This window comes from Mytilus trossulus, unplaced genomic scaffold (genome assembly GCF_036588685.1).
Source record: "Mytilus trossulus isolate FHL-02 unplaced genomic scaffold, PNRI_Mtr1.1.1.hap1 h1tg000050l__unscaffolded, whole genome shotgun sequence".
Taxonomy (NCBI): Eukaryota; Metazoa; Mollusca; class Bivalvia; order Mytilida; family Mytilidae; genus Mytilus; species Mytilus trossulus.
In genome coordinates, this window is record NW_026963292.1 from 5144841 (window position 1) to 5166599 (window position 21759).

General features: G+C 33.6%; 1 protein-coding gene across 2 annotated transcripts; it reads left to right on the forward strand.

Annotated features, from left to right (window-relative positions):
* The first annotated feature begins 3 nt into the window (after positions 1 to 3).
* On the forward strand, positions 4 to 21014 carry LOC134699390 (uncharacterized). Of its 2 annotated transcripts, none has more exons than XM_063560991.1 (3): positions 4 to 75; positions 2546 to 3764; positions 19657 to 21014. In XM_063560991.1, the coding sequence occupies exons 2-3, from the start codon at positions 2577 to 2579 to the stop codon at positions 20893 to 20895; spliced, it is 2427 nt and encodes an 808-aa protein (XP_063417061.1). In that variant the 5' UTR covers positions 4 to 75; positions 2546 to 2576; the 3' UTR covers positions 20896 to 21014. The 2 variants fall into 2 exon arrangements, with proteins under 2 accessions (XP_063417061.1, XP_063417062.1); XM_063560992.1 differs by lacking the exon at positions 19657 to 21014 and adding an exon at positions 11154 to 12438.
* Positions 21015 to 21759: the final 745 nt, after the last annotated feature.

Genomic DNA, 21759 nt, shown 5'->3' on the forward strand with positions numbered 1-21759 from the left:
CTCCCTATGGACGAAAAATAGAAGTTGGTTTAAAAGTGAAAAGGTTACACATAGCAGTCAGTTTAGTTTAAACAGGTAAACATGAATTTATTATACACGCAAATTGTAGTTGTTGTTTAAGTAAAACAACGGTTATGTTTGTTTTATTGAACGAAGTCTTTGGACTGACCTAATTACACCCCAAAATTGTCACTTCCGTGACGCCAAAACACAGGCACTTGTTATCTAATCATGGCAAAATCTGCCATCTCTCTATTATGAGCAAGTCATAAATATAGGGATAATAGATTGTCATGCACAGAAAACAAGTGCCTGATCTCATAACATAATATTCAATTTTAACTATTGCCTCCAAGTAATGATAATGAAGTAGGACAACTCGTCCTGCTGGCAAATCGCCCCTTTTTCCACCAACTCGCCTAGTCCAAATAATTATGATGCTATTTTTTTTTCTTTCTGGGACGCGTTTTTTAAAGTACATTACAAAAGAAGGAAAAGCACAGACATTTTTATACACATGATATATATACAAAAAAGTGACATTCATATGCCTGATAATATATAACTTTTGATACAAATTTAAAATAATCATACATTACACCACCCTAATAACAAGCACCATTTACAGTCAGTGCACTACTTGTACATATACTTTAATATATAAATAAATTTGTAGGATACTTATTCAAGTATATTTTATTTACTTGTTTAGGTAAAAAAATAAATATGGCCGAGTTATGTCCCTTAGACAGTCAGGGGTGCTACTTAAACAAGTGATTTCATTATCACCTATTTCAGTGATTTGATAAATTCAGTTAAATCACCTATTTAAGTGATTTTGGTGTTTCCTTTGATCTTCAAATGCTAAATTCATTGATTTTCCATATTTTCACAAACTTTTCTATAATTTTCCTACATCATGTACATCATGTATATAGATCCATTATCCCTTTTTCTATGGATATTAACCTCACCAGAGTGCTTAGGCAGTAAGTTAGTGCGCTTAAGCTTTTAAAAGTACCCTTGGGAATTTTTCTGTAATCAAATATGGACCATAATTTGGTATTCGGCCTTTGGTTTCTTTTTGTATCCTTTTTTATAAGTTCTAAAATTTTAACTTTTATTTTGTGGGTCAGTGTCTATTTATAGATTTTTTAAAAATATTTCTCAGCCAAAATCACTTGAAGAAGTGATTCTGAAATCACTTTTTCAAGAAGTACCCCTGACTGTTAGATATTCAGATTTTTTACTTGTATACATGTAAGTAAAAAAGTCATCCTATCTTCTTCTATTGAATTCTTAGGATTTCTTTGCTCTAACATGTCTAATAGAATTTTAAATGATCTAGCTACTTTGCAGATGTCTTTACTAATCATTAAAGAGTATTTTGATGGACAATGAAAATCCAATTTGTCTGTTATCTTCAGAACACGGGTCATTTACAAACCGCAAAGGAGCAAGTTTTGAAGGCCTTGCGCAAATAATTTTTTAAAAAGATCTTTGAGCAAACAGTTTCTTTGTTTAATTAATGAGATGAAACACTGAACTCTTATAGAAAAAAATGAACTCACCTGGGAAAATCATTAAAGGCATGATTTTACATCTCAAAACTTTAGAATTTTTGAGGGATTGGATGAAAAATTTACTTTTACTATTAATGATGTTGTAAGTGATTTTTTTAGAAAATTAAGGGGAAATTATTCAATCTTTATAATTAACTTGTGTATATTTTGTTTTACTTCTTCAAGTAAATAAAAATAACTTTTACAAGTACAAGTAGTACCCCTGACTGATTTATAAGATATATACCCTAGATGTCAAGCAGCATGTCCTGTCAAAGTTAGTGTCATACATACATTGAACTAATGATTTAAACAATTAAAATTACTTCATCAATTTTCTTTTTCTCCATAAATATAGGTGAAAAGTTGGAGCACCAAAATTATGAACTAATTATTATCAACATCTAATTGATCCAGATAAAAGCTGTGACGACTATTGTACTAATTAGTTAGTATAATAGTCCCAGATTTAAGTGATCTATAATGCATTGATATTTCTAAATCTCTTCAAACGGGAGTAACTTAGACCGCAATTTAATGAAAATCCATTACACAACATGAATGTTGAATACCTTTTGATATTACTTTTCAGAACATTTCTTAACACAAATTTACAAATCTGATTGATTATTCATATTACATTGTTAGATAACATCTCAACCACTTAGTATTAAAATCCCAGAAACTACAATTACCCATTCATGACCAATTAATTTCATGCCACAATTTTATCCAATGATGATACATGTATTATAATCCCATTTTGCACCAAAAATTACTCAAACTAATAAGACCACTTTCAAGTTTATACAAACACAGACATATAAGCATATTAAGCTCTATATTCCATTGAGTTTTTATCTGAAAATATTTCTATATTGACAAAACATTTTTTTGTAGGGGGCAGTATTCATCATATGGATTATGATATCACTATTCTTGAATACTCTCAAGATCTGTAAAACACATTTATTTTTTTCTAGGTAGCAGTGTCCATCTGCCCATCTGTCCATCATGGATTATGATATCACCATTCCTGAATACTCTCAAGATCTATCAAAACACATGTACCAGTTACAGCAGACAGGTGTGTTGTGTGATGCATGGCTAGTGTGTAAAGATGGGGTAGTCTTTGTACATAAACTGGTACTGATGGCATGTGGCAGTGCTTACCTTCAGCAACAACTTTCAGCAGATAACAGTTCTAGCTCACAATGTCAAGTTTATTTTAAAGATTACTCACTGAAAACTGTTTCTGATTTTGTACAAGCTCTTTATACAGGAAATTTGACCTTGTGTCATGATCGAGCAATTGATATTTTGAAACTCTGCACATTTTTGAATGTTAAAGTGTTTGCATCTACTATTCAAGGTGTTGTTGATAATGATCCAAATTTAAAAAGGGAATTTGACAAAGGTGGAAGAAGCAATAACATGAATCGTATATTTTATGAAGTAGAAATGGCCAAAGACTCATCTTCTGCTCAATTTAAAGTACCTGTAAAGGTACAGAAATCGAATATTATTATGGAAAGAATAGTAGACAAGAGCTTAAAAACCAAAGATATATTTTCTCAATCAGAAAGTCCAAGGAGAAATAGGATCATGGTTATAAAATCTGATACAAATGAAAATACTAAGAGAAAAAACAATACAGAGGCCACACATTCGGATGATGATTGCATTCCAAAAAAGCAGGCAAGAGTTTCAAAGCAGACACTTAATGTTGTTCAAACAAGTCCAAATATTTTCCAACCCCAGACAAAACTTGTCAAGATAGCTCCAAAAAATGTTTCAAGTAGTCCCATACAAAGTGATCACACATATGAAGCAGACAATACAACTGAGTTGTTGAATATAGCTAAAAACCTGTCAACCAGTACTGATTCAGCATGTATTGAGTTGTCAGATATAGATCATGTAGATGAAAACTTGACAACTTTAAGTTATGGAACCATTTCTGAAGTAGATAAATCAAAAACTTTATCAACAAGCACAGACATGAGAAAATCAGGTAAAGATGGAGTGCAACAGGAATCATGTCAACTTTGTCAGAAAGTATCAGAAGATGCAGTGGAAAAGAAAAATGGACAGTACATATGTAAAGGTTGTGTTAGCCTGTTTAATGGAGAAGATCCACAGACAAACATGACAAATGGAGAAAAGAAGAAAAGAGGACGAAAAGGAAAGAAGGAACCAAAGGTAATTTACTTCAGTATGAATATGATTAAATTGCCACAAAGGTGCGGTTTGAGTGCCGATGAAAAAATTCTCCATCCAAGTCTCAATGTAATAAAAATTAACAGTTTAAGGTAAAAGTACGACCTTCAACACAGAAACGTGGCCTACCCATCAACAGCAGGCTATAAAAGACCACAGAATGACTAGTGTAAAACGATTCAACTAGGAAAACCAATGTTCTAATCTATATAAAAAAAACAAGAAATGAGAAACACTTACATGACTTATGAATTATGAACCACACCAACAAATGGCAACTAGTAAACATAGAAAACACAGACTTCTGACTTACATGTAGGACAGGTACATACCAACGCATAGATCTGGTTTACAATCATGTAAACCAGTGCCAACCTTCATCCTAAAAAAACCTTCATCCTAACTTGAAATAAAACTAACATTACAACGTGAGAAGACACTACATCAGTACATGCACTATTGAATATCAATTGAAATTGCTCTACTCCATCCAAAAGACATGCACATATATCATCATGATCATCTATATAATATACAATTATCAAATAAATTTTAATTACACAATATTGCATTAATAGAAAAGATGAACATGTTTAAAAACAATTTAAAGTGTAAATAACGCAGTGTAAGCCCAGGCTCTGTGTTGAAGACTGTACTATGACCTATAATCATGATAATGGTTTACATTTACAAATTGAGACTTTCAAAAAAAGTTTTCTCATTGGCACTCGTACCCAGTGATATTGTTGGCTTTTTTAATACTACCTCTACCCTTTTTTATTGGGAAAATGTGTGTTCATTTTGATCAAATTGAGAAATTTATAATAAACCATGAATTTGACTGCAACTTCAATTGGCAGACCCCCTTTCTAGAAGTATAACCCCTTATTATCAGTGATGATACATAAATAGACCCTCAAATCTGCACATAGTTATTTTAGGCATGAAAAATGTTTAAATGAGTGTTTTTCAGTTTGTATTCATGCACAATTACTACTGAGACTGCACTGTTTGGGAAAAAAGTTGTCTTTTGGGGAATAATTTTAAGCCATTTTTTTTTTCAAATTGGGATTCTTCTCCAGGGGAAAACGCCTTTAATCTGCGGTAATTTAAGACAAACAATATCACTAGTACCACATTGTGTTATATCTACATATGTTTATAAGTGACATTAAACTGGAATAAAAGTATTTGCTGGGTTTCCATGTAAAATACTACATGTACATTTAATAATTGAAAAATATAAAAACAGGAACATAAGTAAATTTTATGAAAGCCATAAAATACAAAAATGCAGGGTTCTCAAAGTTTTAACATTTATATATATGCATATGTTAAAGATACTCCCATGAATTTTACCAAGTAAAAATGGGAGTCCTGACAATATGAAAAAAAGGTGTGGTGTGATTGCCAAAGAAATAACTCAAGTCAGTTTGGAGTCCGGATGATGGTGATGGATAGCTGTTTTACGTTCAGCAGCAACTTAAATGCATATATTCTGGAAGAAAACATGTATAAATTTGCTGTTTCTCTGATTACTAGTACTAATAAGATCAAATAAAAAACAAACTAACCAAATGTAGGCAATTTTTAACGACTCATAGCTTGAAAAATAGCACGGTGAAAAGTAAAATCACAAAAATACTGAACTCAGAGGAAAATCAATTTGGAAAGTCCATAATCACATGGCAAAATCAAAAAACAAAACGCATCAAAAACGAATGGACAAGAACTGTCATATTCCTGACTTGGTACAGGCATTTTCAAATGTAGAAAATGGTGGATTAAACCTGGTTCTATAGCGCTAACCCTCTCACTTTAATAACAGTCTCATCAAATTCCGTTACATTTACATGATGCGTTAAATAAACAGTCACAATCAATAAAATAGTCAAAATATGGGAACCATACTTTTTATCATATTTTTGAAAAAAGCATAGTAAAATCTTCATCTTAGCAAAATATAAGAAAAATCTGTCTCAAAAAACATTTACTTATATATAAATGGTCTACCTTAACCAAGACCAGATACTCTTCAGGGAACATTTTAACTTGGAGTAAAAAAATAATAGCTCAGTTAAAGCATACATGTGTATGTACTCTATTGTTCTCTATGACTCTAAAGCATGCTCATTGTTGAAGGCTGTACAGTGATCTATGGTTGGTAATTTTTGTGTCATTTGGTCTCTTGTGGAGTGTTGTATCATTGGCAATCATACATGTCATACATGTCATACAACAGCTTCTTTTTATATAAACATTATTCATTTTTTTTTGTTATTTCAATTTAATACCCTGTTTTCTTATCTTGCTTATATATACTTTTTATGCTCATTATAATAAAATCCAAACTTTTAGACTAGTCAGTGTACATGGTGCATTTTTGTAAATAATTATGTGTATCTCATTATAAGGAATACTTTTAACTTAAATTGTCTCGTTCAAATCTATCTCATATATATGACAGGCACTAAATAATGTATAGACATGTGCCCTAGTATACATGCACCACTTATATTAAAAAAAAACAGCTTAAAAATCATTTCCACCGAAATCGTGACCTTCACTATAAAGCTCCAGAGAGATGGACATTTCTACATACAGCTTATCTGAAACTGTGACCTTCACTCAGCTTCAGAGAGATGGATACTTCTACATACAGCTGATCTGAAACCGTGACCTTCACTCAGCTTCAGAGATATGGATACTTCTACATACAGCTGATCTGAAACCGTGACCTTCACTCAGCTTCAGAGAGATGGATACTTCTACATACAGCTGACCTGAAACCGTGACCTTCACTCAGCTTCAGAGAGATGGATACTTCTACATACAGCTGATCTGAAACCGTGACCTTCACTCAGCTTCAGAGAGATGGATACTTCTACATACAGCTGATCTGAAACCCTGACCTTCACGTAGGTCCAGAGAGATGGATACTTCTACATACAGCTGATCTGAAACCGTGACCTTCACTCAGCTCCAGAGAGATAGACACTTCTACATGCAGCTGATCTGAAACCGTGACCTTTACTCAGCTTCAGAGAGATGGATGCTTCTACATACAGCTGATCTGAAACCGTGACCTTCACTCACCTCCAGAGATATGGATACTTCTACATACAGCTGATCTGAAACCGTGACCTTCACTCAGCTCCAGAGAGATGGATACTTCTACATACAGCTGATCTGAAACCTTGACCTTCACTCAGCTTCAGAGACATGGATACTTCTACATACAGCTGATCTGAAACAGTGACCTTCACTCAGCTCCAGAGATATGGATACTTCTACATACAGCTGTTCTGAAACCGTGACCTTCACTCAGCTTCAGAGAGATGGATACTTCTACATACAGCTGATCTGAAACCGTGACCTTCACTCAGCTCCAGAGATATGGATACTTCTATATACAGCTGATCTGAAACCGTGACCTTCACTCAGCATCAGAGAGATGGATACTTCTACATACAGCTGATCTGAAACCTTGACCTTCACTCAGCTCCAGAGAGATGAACACTTCTACATACAGCTGATCTGAAACCGTGACCTTCACCTAGCTCCAGAGAGATGGATACTTCTACATACAGCTGATCTGAAACCGTGACCTTCACTTAGCTCCAGAGATATGGATACTTCTACATACAGCTGATCTGAAACCGTGACCTTCACTCAGCTTTAGAGAGATAGATACTCCTACATACAGCTTATCTGAAACCGTGACCTTCACTCAGCTTCAGAGCGATGGATACTTCTACATACAGCTGATCTGAAACCGTGACCTTCACTCAGCTCCAGAGAGATGGGTACTTCTACATACAGCTTATCTGAAACCGTGATTTTCACTCAGCTCCGTGACCTTCACTCAGCTCCAGAGAGATGGATACTTCTACAAAGCATGAATAAATATATATTATATATATATGGCTTTCCAACTTTGTCCAAACAGAAATGAAAATTCTATTCTGTGAAAAGACGAAGTGTCCGTAAAATATGAAGATATTGAAGTTCATTTGGAAATCATACATGTCTTTGTTAGTCGAATGGTCTTGCGACGATTTCATGAAAAAGGAAATAATAAGATGGAGAGATGCAACTGAACAGCCTTTTCATCCATTGTACATACATGTTTATGTGACTGTACATTGCATGGATTAAAGGGCTGTTCGATTTGTGATTCAAACTGATTGCAACAAGGTATCCAAATAAAGACAGTAGAGGTACAATGTATACTACTAGCAGGAGCTTCCACTTCATATTTACAAAAGGATTTGCTAGAATGAACATGGAATTCAGATGGAGCATGGCGATTTTCACAAAGAAAATCAAATTATCTTTGTAACCGGAAAGAAATGCCAAGGACCTTATAGTAATGAAGAAAGGCAACTATCGCTTTAGGTGTCTGTAGTTGACAACAAATGCTGGTCTGAAAGTGTTTCAAAGACAGATTTGACACTAAACATTTGTAAAAGCGAATCGTCTAGTGGGAGCCACACTAATGAAACATTGCCGGTACAATATTTATATTAGTGAGGTGCTACTTCCTAGATGCAATAAGTATATATATTTATATATCAGAGAATCCATTTCATTTGATTGAAATCTGACATTTAATCCTTTCATTGCAAACCTCGTTAAGTTTGAAATCTAGGTGAAGTAGGGATATGCAAATAACTATCTGGCAGCTCCAGTCACGTCGTCCATCTTTATATGTACATTAATTGTAAAAAAATCATAAAAGATACCAGGCATACATTTTGTAAACTAGTCGCGTGCTTTGACATAAGACTCAATCATGTCAATACTGATCATTTGGAGGCTTGAATCAAAACAGTTGGAAGGCAAAAAATGCGATATCAGAAAAAAACATGAAAACCGAAAGTTGTGGCAAGTAATGATATCGATTCATCAACCATAAACTGACAAAAAATGTAAATAAACATATATTATCAATGATGATTCACGTAAACAAAAGTTACATGTATATTTGTTGGCTAACTGGTCTGCAAGATGGACAAAGCTCAACAAAGATTGCAAGTTTATCGGATTATAATCATATATATATATATATGTTTGCCAGTAAAAATCGGGGCTTCCTAAGGTTTTTCGGGGGATATAAAGTTGATTTTTTGTAATTTTTCGTTAGCAATTTAGTAATCAATCTTGAATAAAAATCACGCGAATATTTTATATTTAGATCTTCAAATAATTTAGAATATTAATCAAATAGATGGATAGGAATAACTACGAAATAATGTATCCACGAATTCGAACCTCGTTAAGTTGTTTTACAGAAGTTGCAAATTAATTAAGCTAAAATATTATTAGATTTGCTGGTCTCTATCATACAATTAGTTTCTATAAAAAGCTTATAGTCAAAGGAGGAAGCAACAAAATGACAGGAATGGAAACCTTAAGTATCACATTCACCATTTCCAATTAACTTTTCTGTAGAAGTATGCGAACCTCTTCTTGAATCAAGAGATATATTGTCTGGATTAAACCTCGTTACAGGCATCTTCAAAAAGAACTGACGACAAAACGAACAGGATTGGCTAATCGTGGAACTGAAGTACCAGACAGCCCCATTCCTCCCACAGTAATCCAATTTTAAAGTGAACAGATTGCACTAATCTTTGAAAGTTGTCAAGTCCTATTCGCATGAGATGTTGGACTAAAAGAGTTGGAAAAGCTCTACCCCAGATTGTAGTTCTACAAGTGGAAAAGCATCATCATTTACAAGGCTACTTCCCCTCAACATGCTTAATCGCTTTAGAGTTTTACCTATTGACAAGGAGGAATTGCCATAACTATCAGCCGATACTTTGCGCTTTGATGAAGATTGATTAGGACCTTTTTAAGAGTAGTATTTAAGAGTTCAAAATTGACAGTTTCCCTTTTCTAGTTAGTCACATGTATGAAAAGCGCTTCGGACACAATACATTATTAAAAACAGGTTGTTTTCCATTTTTTTATAACAATGTGGCGTTGATACACTTATTTGTCAATCGCTTATAAAGATCTGAAAAATGTTTTTTGTATCTAATAACTCCTGTCGCTTTGACCTTTGTGATACGCTACGGCATAATTCCACCTGTAGAAGATACAAGTTCATTGAACTCCTTTCTGTTGTTGGTTAGTACTTTAAGAAGGGCGGGTAAAAGGTACTTGACGGACCGAGGTGTACGAAGGTAACATTTACAAGGGACAAATATAAAGTCAATAAGTCATGAATAAAGATATTTTAGTGCCCAATGAATAACGAGTATTCTGCATGATCAGGTGATAATACAATGAACATGATAAATAATTATATCATGTCATTAATTAACATGCATTGCACGAATGTAGGTACTCAAGAAAATTGTGTTTGTAAATACTTGTAATACTATTATATAAAGAGAACAGTAGTTTATCGATGCTCAATATGATCAAACACCATAGTCTAAAACATTTAGGAATAAATCAAAATACATCTATATTAAAACATATATGTTATAACTTTTGTTCGCATGGAAAAAGGAACCCGACCTGTAACGCGAACATGACTTTAAACAGACTATTTGATAACATCTATCTCATCTATCTGATCATATTCTTGACATTGATCAAGACATTTGAAAAAAGGATGGTTAAACAGGTAAATGGCTAGTCGAACCTCCCGCTTATATGGCAATATAAAATATCGCTATATTGACAACATGACACGAAAAGAGTACAAATAGACTTAAGAACACACAGCATGGAAAAAACCCCAGCATGAATAATTAATATAGTAGATTAATAAGAATAAAAACATCCATTTATTTTAAAAATAATTAAAAAATATCACATGTAATTCATATACGAAGGACATTCCTAGAAATTACCAAATGAGCATGAAAAAAAGCACAAATAGATAAATCCCTTTGCATAAGATTTATTTCATAAAGATGAGCTACCAATTTCTTCTTAAAGAGAACACCCACTACTTATTCATGTTATTTATATATTCCAATTCTATAAAATAAATATGTTATACTGCTTTACAGTTTAATATTTTATATATTTTAATGCCAACATAGAGTTTTGATCCCAATTTCACGGACCACTGAACATAGAAAATTATAGTGCGAGTGGGGAATCCGTGTACTATGGACACATTCTTGTTTTAATAATTATATGCCATTGAATACATATATATCTTCCCATTAAGACTAGAGAAGTGAAACAGAACTCTGTCAGTTAATTTAAAAAAAAAAAATTAAAAGAGAAAATCCATCGAATTCGGAACAATGATATGTGTCGTCTGTATATATAGTACTATTTTTTGCTTGTTTTAATGACTTTTTATTTATTGTCCCCATCGTATCTTTTGACTCTTTTTTTCAGGATTTATTTGATACTCCAAAACCTAAAAGGAAAAATAGGCAGTATCACCACCAAGCCTTAAAAGATGCTTATTATGCTGTAATGGATGGCGATATACCAGTACTTACCGCTTGTCGACTTTATGGTATTCCCCGGGAAACACTCCGAGATCGATTAGAAGGGAAAAGGAGTATAGATTGTGAGAATATCGGTCGAGGAACTTTGTTCACAAAAGAAGAAGAGAACAAATTAGCCATTGAGATCAGTCGTATGGCAAAATGTGGTTATTTTTATTCGTGTAAAGAGATTACAGATATAGCCACAGATTATTGTGTTCTGGTGGAAAAGAGAACCAGTGATCAACATTTAACTCTCAAATGGTACAGTAGATTCTTCAATCGCTGGCCAGAATTGAAAATGCTGTATACTAAAAGACCTAGAAAGCGTAATATATTAGCCGCTGCAGCTGAGAATAAGGACAGATTTTTTAAAGAGTTTGGAGATTTATTAGATAAACATGATTTTACTTTCAAGCCAAATTTCGTATTCAATTTACATGTATCAGTAATCAAAACCAAAGAATCCCAAAGCATAGGAGTGATTGGATGTGGAAGTGCGTCCGGGATCGCTATTCCTCCGTATTTCATATTCCAAGAACAAGAAACTCACGATAATGCTGTAAACAGCATGAATAACATCCCAACTGTTGTGTCGGAGAATGGTTACACTAGTTTTGTATTTTTGGACTACATGAAAAACCATTTTGTCAAGTGTTTACCAGAACGCACAAACGAATCTGTGCTATTGATTTTAGATGGATTTAAGTCGCACCTTTGCGTTGAATTGATTGGTTTTACTAAAGACAATAACATTTTAACACTGGTTATACCTGCTAATTGCGATACGAGTCTCAGCCCAATAGAACAATGCTGTAGTGCTCAGCTTCAGGAATGTTATGACGAAATTTGTCTTAGAAAAATTCATTTAAATGAACAAATTTGTTTTTGTGATGTGGCATGTGAAGCATACAACGCAGCATTCTCTCAAGAAATTCTTGGCGAAGCATTTGTAAAATCTGGTTTATGCAGCATTGAAAATAATTCTGGTGTTTAGCAGTCCCGAGAACATAAAAAGCCGATCATGTATAAATACATATTATGATGAATTTTACTCACAGCATATTGTCTTGTTTCTTGATATTGTTTCTTGTTATGTGCGAATCTGATTTTGAGTAGATATCTGTTAATTATTTGCTTTCTGAAAAATGTAATTTTGTTTTGTGTAAAATATACCTTATTAGTTGTCATTGAAATAACGGGAGTATGATATTTTGTTAGTGATTTTTTCTCGTCTTACATATAAAAAAAAATATGCGGTACGATTGCAAATGAGACAACTCTTCACAACAGACAAAATGACATAAAAATTAACAGCTATAGGTCACAATAGACTTCAAAAATGAGCAAAGCCAATACCACATAAAATGTTTTCCTCACAGTTTTCATAAAGAGCCACGCTGCTACACATAATGCTTTCATATCAACAGCATGACAGTGACAATAGTTAACCTTTATAATGTGGCAAATAGTTATCCAAGGTACCAGGATTATTATTTAATACGCCAGACGCGCGTTTCGTCTACATAAGACTCATCAGTGACGCTCAGATCAAAACAGTTAAAAAGCCAAACAAATACAATGTTGAAGAGCATTGAGGACCCAAAATTCCAAAAAGTTGTGCCAAATACGGCTACGGTAATTAATTCCATTGGGGTAAGAAAATCCTTATTTTTTTTGAAAAATTCAAAGTTTTGTAAACAGAAAGTTTATAACAATCACCATATAATTGATATTCATGTCAACACCGAAGTGCTGACTACTGGGATGGTGATACCCTCGGGGACGAAACGTCCACCAGCAGTGGCATCGACCCAGTGGTGTAAATAGTTATCAAAGGTACCAGGATTATATTTTAATACGCAAAACTTTGATATATCAGGTAATGGACATTTGAATTTAGGTTTCAAATTTATTAGGAAATTATTTTGTAGTCACTCATTTCTCTTATTGTTGTATACGGAACATAATACATATTGTAAAAATATCTCAAGATCTCAACAGCGATGAACAGAAATATATGTGCGCTTATAATGGAATTTGATGCGACTGTATTTGTCATACAAGAGAGAGGTTTAGCGCGATAACACCCGGTTCAATCCACCATTTTCCATATTTGTAAATGTCTGTACCAAGTCGGGAATATGACAGTTGTTGTCCATTCGTTTGATGTGTTTTGCCATTTGATTATGTACTTTCCAATCTGAATTTTCCTCGGAGCTCATTATTTTTTGTGATTTCTTTTTTTTAATGTGTCGGTCACTCACGTCTTGTTTTCTGATACTTTGAATACAGAGCAAAAAGCACGACAATGCAATACACATTGACTATAATGCTGACCAAAAAACAAGAACTTCTATATTAATAAATATTGTAAGAGATCTTAAACCTAGTATTTGCCCAGTAAGACTTGTTGAATCACGCCTACATGTGCTAGTAGCAGCACTCATTTCTTTTAGATAAAGATGATGAATTACGACTGTTCTCCTGTTGACTGTAACACATTAAAATAGACAATTGTTAGCAAACTAAAAAATAATATTGAAAAAGTGGTAAATTAAACTTATTTGAAGGTTTTCGAATCTTGAAGAATTTAAAAAAAATTGGAAATCATTTTATCTTTAAAAAAGGACTGCATGTTTATTGAGATCTCACAAATGAATGCAAAAATGAAATGTACCTTGAGTTTTTGACAACACTTTCATTTTTCCTCTTATTAAAAAATGTAAAATTATAATGTTTTAATCGAATGAGAAAAAAACTACACAAATGGTCATTTTCAACTGAATTAATTGTATTTCAATTTGTTAGAAGGTGTTTCATCTTTACTGAAATCCATAATTAAAAGCTCCATGTGTGTACCTGGATGCTTAAAGAATGATTTAGCTCAATGTTAAAGATGAGACAAAATGACTACTTAAAATTTAATAGTAGAGGTAATTTTGAAACATTTTAACACATATGTGATCTTGTACGAAAAATACTGTGAGGGAAAAAAATAGTACGAACCCGGCTTATCTTGGTAGAAATTTGAGAAACTCTTAGTGTATTATTAAATTCTTTGTTTGATGTAACTTATCCATACCTATTACCTATGGGTAGGTAGGATTTTTTTATTCATTTGCCAACAGCACAAGTTATATGTCTAGAAAGGTAAAGGACTTATAGGGGCACTAGCTACGAGATATGTGAAAAACCTAATATATATTTTTTTGGGTTCAATAAGTAATGAAATAGAAATAGTGAAGTAATCGTTCCTTTTTAGTAGCCAATAAAGTTCAATTTTGTTTTAATAAGCCAAAAAAGGTTGATTATGGAATTATTCACTTGCAAGTGAATAGTTCGACCTCATTGAATCCGTATTCATGTGAACTTTGATTTAACCCCTTAACTTGAGATAGATAACGCGTGAATTGTATGTGTAAATTTATTTAAAGGAAGAAACTGTCAACACTGAAAGTAAAACAAAGGTAAATCATTTGATTGACTGATTCGATCCACAAATAAACATTCTAATACAGATAAAAACGATGACAAACATTTATTTTTTATCTGTAATATGAAAATAAATAGACCTAGAATAATTCAACAGCACGTGTTTGCTTAATCTTTTTATATTTATATTTATGTTTATATCGCGTATATGGTCATCGAATGACTATAGCGGTCAACCCGATAAATATTTAGATGACATCTAGACTCAAATACACACGAAACGGAGCTACGCATTTTTATGGAACGCCGTAGCTGCCTTATGTGTACTTGTTTTTAGATACGCTTATACTTTTCAATATATGCACATAGTTTTTCTATATATGCACATACTTTTTCTCTATATGCACATAGTTTACTTTATATGCACATAGTTTACTTTATATGCACATAGTTTACTTTATATGCACATAGTTTTTACTATATATGCACATACTTTTTCTCTATACGCACATACTTGTTCTCTATATGCACATAGTTTACTTTATATGCACATAGTTTTTCTCTATATGCACATAGTTTAAGGCTACTCCCCTGCAGCTTTGGGGCTCAGGGCAAGTTCAGAACCCAGTTGGCATGCAAATGAATGAGACGGAATTACCAGAATTAGGAGTTGGAGAACAGAACAATGAAGCTACCAGAGATGGAGAAAGGCCAATATTTCAACCCTTAAATCTTATAAATGAACAATGTAGGGAGATCCTAAATAATGAATTGAATCGAACAGGCGAGAACTTTGGTATTGATGACTATTTAAATCTTTGGAGATCATTTCGGCAAATAATTAACATTAACAAAATCATTAAAATTACATGTGATTTAAAGTAAAACATTGTTGTTGTTGTTGTTTTAGCATGATTAAAGACATAATATTGTTTTTGGTACTAGGAAGATTTTGTATTGATTCTGCACCTTTATCAACAGTTAAGATAACTTAGTACCTAAACTTTTCTCTATTATTCACCAGCAACCACAAAATATAGGCAATCTAGCATTACATAGCTCGTCTCAAACCAGGTTCTGATTACAGAACATATTGACATGTAGTAGTTATAAAAGTAAAACTAGAGGTATTTTATGCAATGCTCACACAGGGCTACGTACCCCACGTACCCATCAACATAAATAGTAAATTATTCCGTATAAGGTACCCCCAGTTACAAGAGTTTGTGACCTTGACATACTTTATGTGCCTGTCCCAAGCCAGGATCCAGTGTTCAGTGGCTGTCTTGTTTTTATTTATTGTTTTGTTTCCATGGGGTCATTTTGTCGCTGTGTCTTCCAGGTTGTTTATGTCTAGTTGCTTGCACTTTGTGTAAGGAGCCTGCTTGAACTCACTTGGTAGTGTAGGTGATGCCATTGTTGAAGACCACTACAGTGACCTTTGGCTGTTGTTTTGTGCATGTCCTTGTGCTGTTCTGTGGTGGGATGATATATTGTAACGTGTAACCGGACGATCAATGGATCCGTATCTGAATAAATCAGGATTTCAAGTGTTCAACTCAATTTTTCACCACAACCAGTTGTCCTATTCAACACAATTAACCCATCCTTAAATTGATTCACAACAAAAACTATATACACAGCACAATGCACATAAATCAAAATGCAAGGTGAAGTAACTCATTCACAATCCATAAACACACTGTATCATAACAGAATACATATACACAATGTCACTATGCAATCACTATGTAACATGTATCAGACCGATTTATTCACAATGTCACTAACAGATTATTATGCAACATGCATACGGCCCTTAATTACACCATGTCACCAACAGATTACTTTGCAACATGCATCAAGTACGTATCACACAAAACGTATGAACACAAAATCACATATATACAACTTCTATTTACAATGTCCACCAATATGTAGTATCATCTTGCTAGTCAACAACTAACCACAATAACACAATGACACTTTTACACATGCACAAATCCTTCAATGCACAAGGAATATATATATAAACACAGCTGAACTCACGCACTAACTATCTCCTTGAGTTCACACACAATGAATATTATCCAACTGGTAAGGTTTAACACAGTACACTTTCACGAATACACTTCCACAATATTACAACTTGCAACACCAGCAAGTAAACACGTTGTATTCTCACTAATACAAATTTATGAAGTATTCACACTTCCACATAGTACAACTTGCAACACCAGCAAGTATACACCTTGTATTCTCATTAATACAAATCACTTGTATATATATATCAGATTCACTTTATACATTGTATCACAATCACTATTGCAACATCCACATATAAATCCGAACACTATTCATATATATCCTTTGGAATCACTTATTTCACTCTACTTACCAGTTGGAATATTTAATCCTGATGTTAACACTTCAACGGTCCACATAAAACTGACAAAGTTTCTCTGTCTTGAGCTGGTTTATATACTACCATATGGCACGGTCCATTATACGCGAAGGGGTGAAAATCAAGACTATACCAAAATTAGGGGTGTTTTAAGTAATACATGGTGCTCCAACTATGGACAAACTTATAAACATATAGAAACACAATTAACAGGGAGACAACTGGTGTTTCACATCAAAATAAATAAACTATGACCGATTTTCGTTACAATATCATGTGTTTTTTATCCCCTATCAGTTCTTTTATATATAATGATGGACTAGTGTTGCAAAGTGTTCAAAAGCTGTTGTATTTGCAAAGATGCGGCATAAAAATGACATGAAATTTCATTCAAAAAGATTGCATTTTATGAACAAGTAGATGTGAATTGTAATGCATAAAGAATTTACACTTTGAGCTAAGCATAATAATACATGTACGGGTTAAGTTTTCTGTGAACTTAATAAATATGGAAATAAGACATATTTGGCACTTGCAATGTTTTATGAGGTCAAAGTCAAGTAGTATATAGTGGATTCCTTTTAATCACATAACCAATTTGTTATAGAACAAGAGGCTCAAGTGGTGAGCCTGTAACCTCACCTGGTATGCTTGGTATAGGACCTCCCATGGATGGTTCATACCAAGTTTCAGTTCATTTGGCTCTACTGCTACAGAGGAGAAGAAGTTTTAAATTTCAATCAATCAAAACATGTAAATCCTTATGGCAGCCATTTTATTTTTAACGGACCTGGATGATTTATGCAAATTTTGTAAAGGACCCCCCATGGATGCTTCATACCAAGTTTCAGTTCATTTGGCTCTACTGCTACAGAGGAGAAGAAGTTTTAAATTTCAACCAATCAAAACATGTAAATCCTCATGGCAGCCATTTTATTTTTAACGGACCTGGATGATTTATGCAAATTTTGTAAAGGACCTCTCATGGATGGTTCATACCAAGTTTCAGTTCATTTGGCTCTACTGCTACAGAGGAGAAGAAGTTTTAAATTTCAACCAATCAAAACATGTAAATCCTTATGGCAGCCATTTTATTTTTAACGGACCTGGATGATTTATGCAAATTTTGTAAAGGACCCCCCATGGATGCTTCATACCAAGTTTCAGTTCATTTGGCTCTACTGCTACAGAGGAGAAGAAGTTTTAAATTTCAACCAATCAAAACATGTAAATCCTCATGGCAGCCATTTTATTTTTAACGGACCTGGATGATTTATGCAAATTTTGTAAAGGACCCCCCATGGATGCCTCATACCAAGTTTCAGTTCATTTGGCTCTACTGCTACAGAGGAGAAGAAGTTTTAAATTTCAACCAATCAAAACATGTAAATCCTTATGGCAGCCATTTTATTTTTAACGGACCTGGATGATTTATGCAAATTTTGTAAAGGACCCCCCATGGATGCTTCATACCAAGTTTCAGTTCATTTGGCTCTACTGCTACAGAGGAGAAGAAGTTTTAAATTTCAACCAATCAAAACATGTAAATCCTCATGGCAGCCATTTTATTTTTAACGGACCTGGATGATTTATGCAAATTTTGTAAAGGACCTCCCATGGATGCTTCATACCAAGTTTGAACTTTCAGTACATTTGGCTCTACTGCTACAGAGGAGAAGAAGTTTTAAATTTCAACCAATCAAAACATGTAAATCCTCATGGCAGCCATTTTATTTTTAACGGACCTGGATGATTTATGCAAATTTTGTAAAGGACCTCCCATGGATGCTTCATACCAAGTTTCAGTTCAATTGACCCAGGGGTTTCAGAGGAGAAGATCAGAATGTAAAAGTTTACGGACGGACGGATCTTTTGAAAACTATGAGTCATCTATGTGGATATGGAGAAAAAGTATGTGCATATAGAGAAAAAGTATGTGCATATAGAGAAAAAGTATGTGCATATAGAGAAAAAGTATGTTCGTATAGAGAAAAAAGTATGTGCATATAGAGAAAAAGTATGTTCGTATAGAGAAAAAGTATGTGCATATTATAGAGAAAAAGTATGTTCGTATAGAGAAAAAGTATGTGCATATATAGAAAAACTATGTGCATATACAGTAAACTATGTGCATATATAGAAAAACTATGTGCATATAAAGTAAACTATATGCATATAGAGAAAAAGTATGTGCATATATAGTAAAACTATGTGCATATATAGAAAAACTATGTGCATATATGGTAAACTATGTGCATATAGAGAAAAAGTATGTGCATATATAGAAAAACTATGTGCATATATTGAAAAGTATAAGCGTATCTAGAAACAAGTACTCATAAGGCAGTTACGGCGTTCCATACATTTTGATGCATTTAATTGTTTTATTTCGACTTTTAATAGTTTGGATAAATGTTTGTTTTCGTTGTAATAAATCAAATATGAGAATTTGATTGGAATCGGTGAACATAAATTTGACAGCTAGTGCCCCTTTAAGAGCTTGGAAAACACATCGTTTAAAATATAATGACATATGTGTATATCTCTACTTTTATGATTACTTTTATAGATGACCATGATGAAGAGGGAACATTTTCGAGGGTACAATCCATCAGCAATGTCAAAAGCTTATAAGGCTGTTATCGATGACAAGCTTCCAGTCCATTCAGCAGCGACTTCGTATGGTGTTCCATACGAGACACTGGGGTATATGGTGGCTGAAAAAATAGTTCCTGTGTGTTCTAACTTGTCAAATATGCCTATATTTACACCAGAGGAAGAACTCATATTAATGACTCGCTTGATAGAAATGGATGAACTAGGATATGACCATAGTCGTCAGGAAATGGTGAACATAGCTAACGACTATGCAATAGTGCTTGCTCAGAAAACTAAAGATTGTATGTCCTTGAGTTTGACATGGTTTCGAAATATGCTTCGACGGTGGCCACATTTTAAAGCTGTTAGTCAAAGGGCATTTTCAGTTGCAAGGACAAAATCAGAATACAAAGGAATCATTATTAAGTTTTTTAATGAACTGGAGAAAACCTTACTAAAATTCGATCTCATTGACAAACCTCATTTAATCTACAATGTTGACGAGAAGGTTGTTGCCATATGTGGAAAGGATGAAATCGTCACTATTTTGGGGTGTGGAAACGCAGCTGGTAGTGCATTGCCTCCTTACTTTATCTTACCAGAGCAGCGAATGAATGATAAATTGTTAGAGGGGTCTCCGTCGGGGACTTCCTGTTCAGTCTCAAATGATGGATGGTCAAATTCTGAAATTTTTATGGATTTCCTCTGCAATCATTTCAAAAAAAATGTCCCAGGTGAAGGACATTTATTGTTATTGTTAGATGGAGATAAATCTCATATCCCTATTGGCACACTTCTATGGGCAAGGCGTCATAATATTATACTACAATTAATTCCCGCACTCACCAGCAACTTTTTACAACCACTCCACGTAAGCTGTTATGGATCTTTTCAAAATGAATTCAACAATATGTGTCCTGAAACTATCAGAACAAAGAGATGTACACTTTCTCTCGATGATATTTGCTCTTTGGCATGCATAGCTTACGGAGATGCATTATCAGCTAGTAATTTGCAGGCTGGTTTTAAACATACTGGAATTTATCCATTTACCAAAGATTTGATAAATGACATGCCCCCGATACTATCAAGAGCCTGTAACAGTAATAGTGAAAAAAATGAAAGCCAACTTGAAAATGTGATTGACTTGCAGTTATTAAATGGAGCCTTTGAGATTGAAGGTGTTTCTGGTATTAATAAAGCTAGTTGAGATGAGACTCATATAGGGTACTTGACTTCATTTCATGGATCAGTGATCGTTATAAATTGTCAGTGTTATATATATATTGGAACAAAATAAGAAAATTCAATAAAACGGAGTATGTTTGACTTATGAAATGATTATTAGGTTAACTTTATAGAGGGGGGGCAAGGGGTTTAGCTGTTATGCTGTTATGGGGCATTTTAATTCTTTGTTATCTGTTATTCTGAAAATATATTTGCTGTTAGCTGTTATTGTCTTATTCTTTGTTAGCTGTTATTGGGCTTTTAGTTTTTTTGTTATCTGTTATTGTGATAATGTATTTGATGTTAACTGTTATTGAAAATTGGAATGTTAGCATTTTTTTGAGAGCCAAATGTTCGGTAGAAATTGAAGATCATTGGACAATTTGGACATTGGGGTCTACCACTACTAATATGTTGGTCCTGTATTCGGAGAAGGATTCCATTAACATATACCCATCACAGAAGTGAGGTCCAGGACAATTCCAGTATATCTTATGGTTATCTTTTGTAATACATTCCATTTTTTTTTGGAACGTTTTTTTTAGAATTATCTTAATTTTTTTTTATATTCCTTGTTTCCCGTACGAACATATTTAATTAGAACAATTCTTTATATGACAAAAAGGAAAACATAATATGGCCAAGAATATCTGACAAGGATCTCAATTAAGGACTAGGTCCTTACAACCAGTTAACCTTTTATATTATATGGTACATAGACTCAGCTCTTTTCAAAGTACAATGAAAGTTCCCACCATGTACTGGGTTCCGAAGCTGCACATAAGTCATTACAAACAAAGATTTATTTCGTCTTCAAGCCATTGTTCTCCTACTAAACTATGTATTC

Coding starts and splice junctions, on each gene's coding strand:
- LOC134699390 (XM_063560991.1), top strand. CDS start 2,577: ATGGATTATGATATCACCATTCCTGAATACTCTCAAGATCTATCAAAA. Junction 3,765..19,656: donor AAGGAAAGAAGGAACCAAAG/GTAATTTACTTC, acceptor TTACTTTTATAG/ATGACCATGATGAAGAGGGA.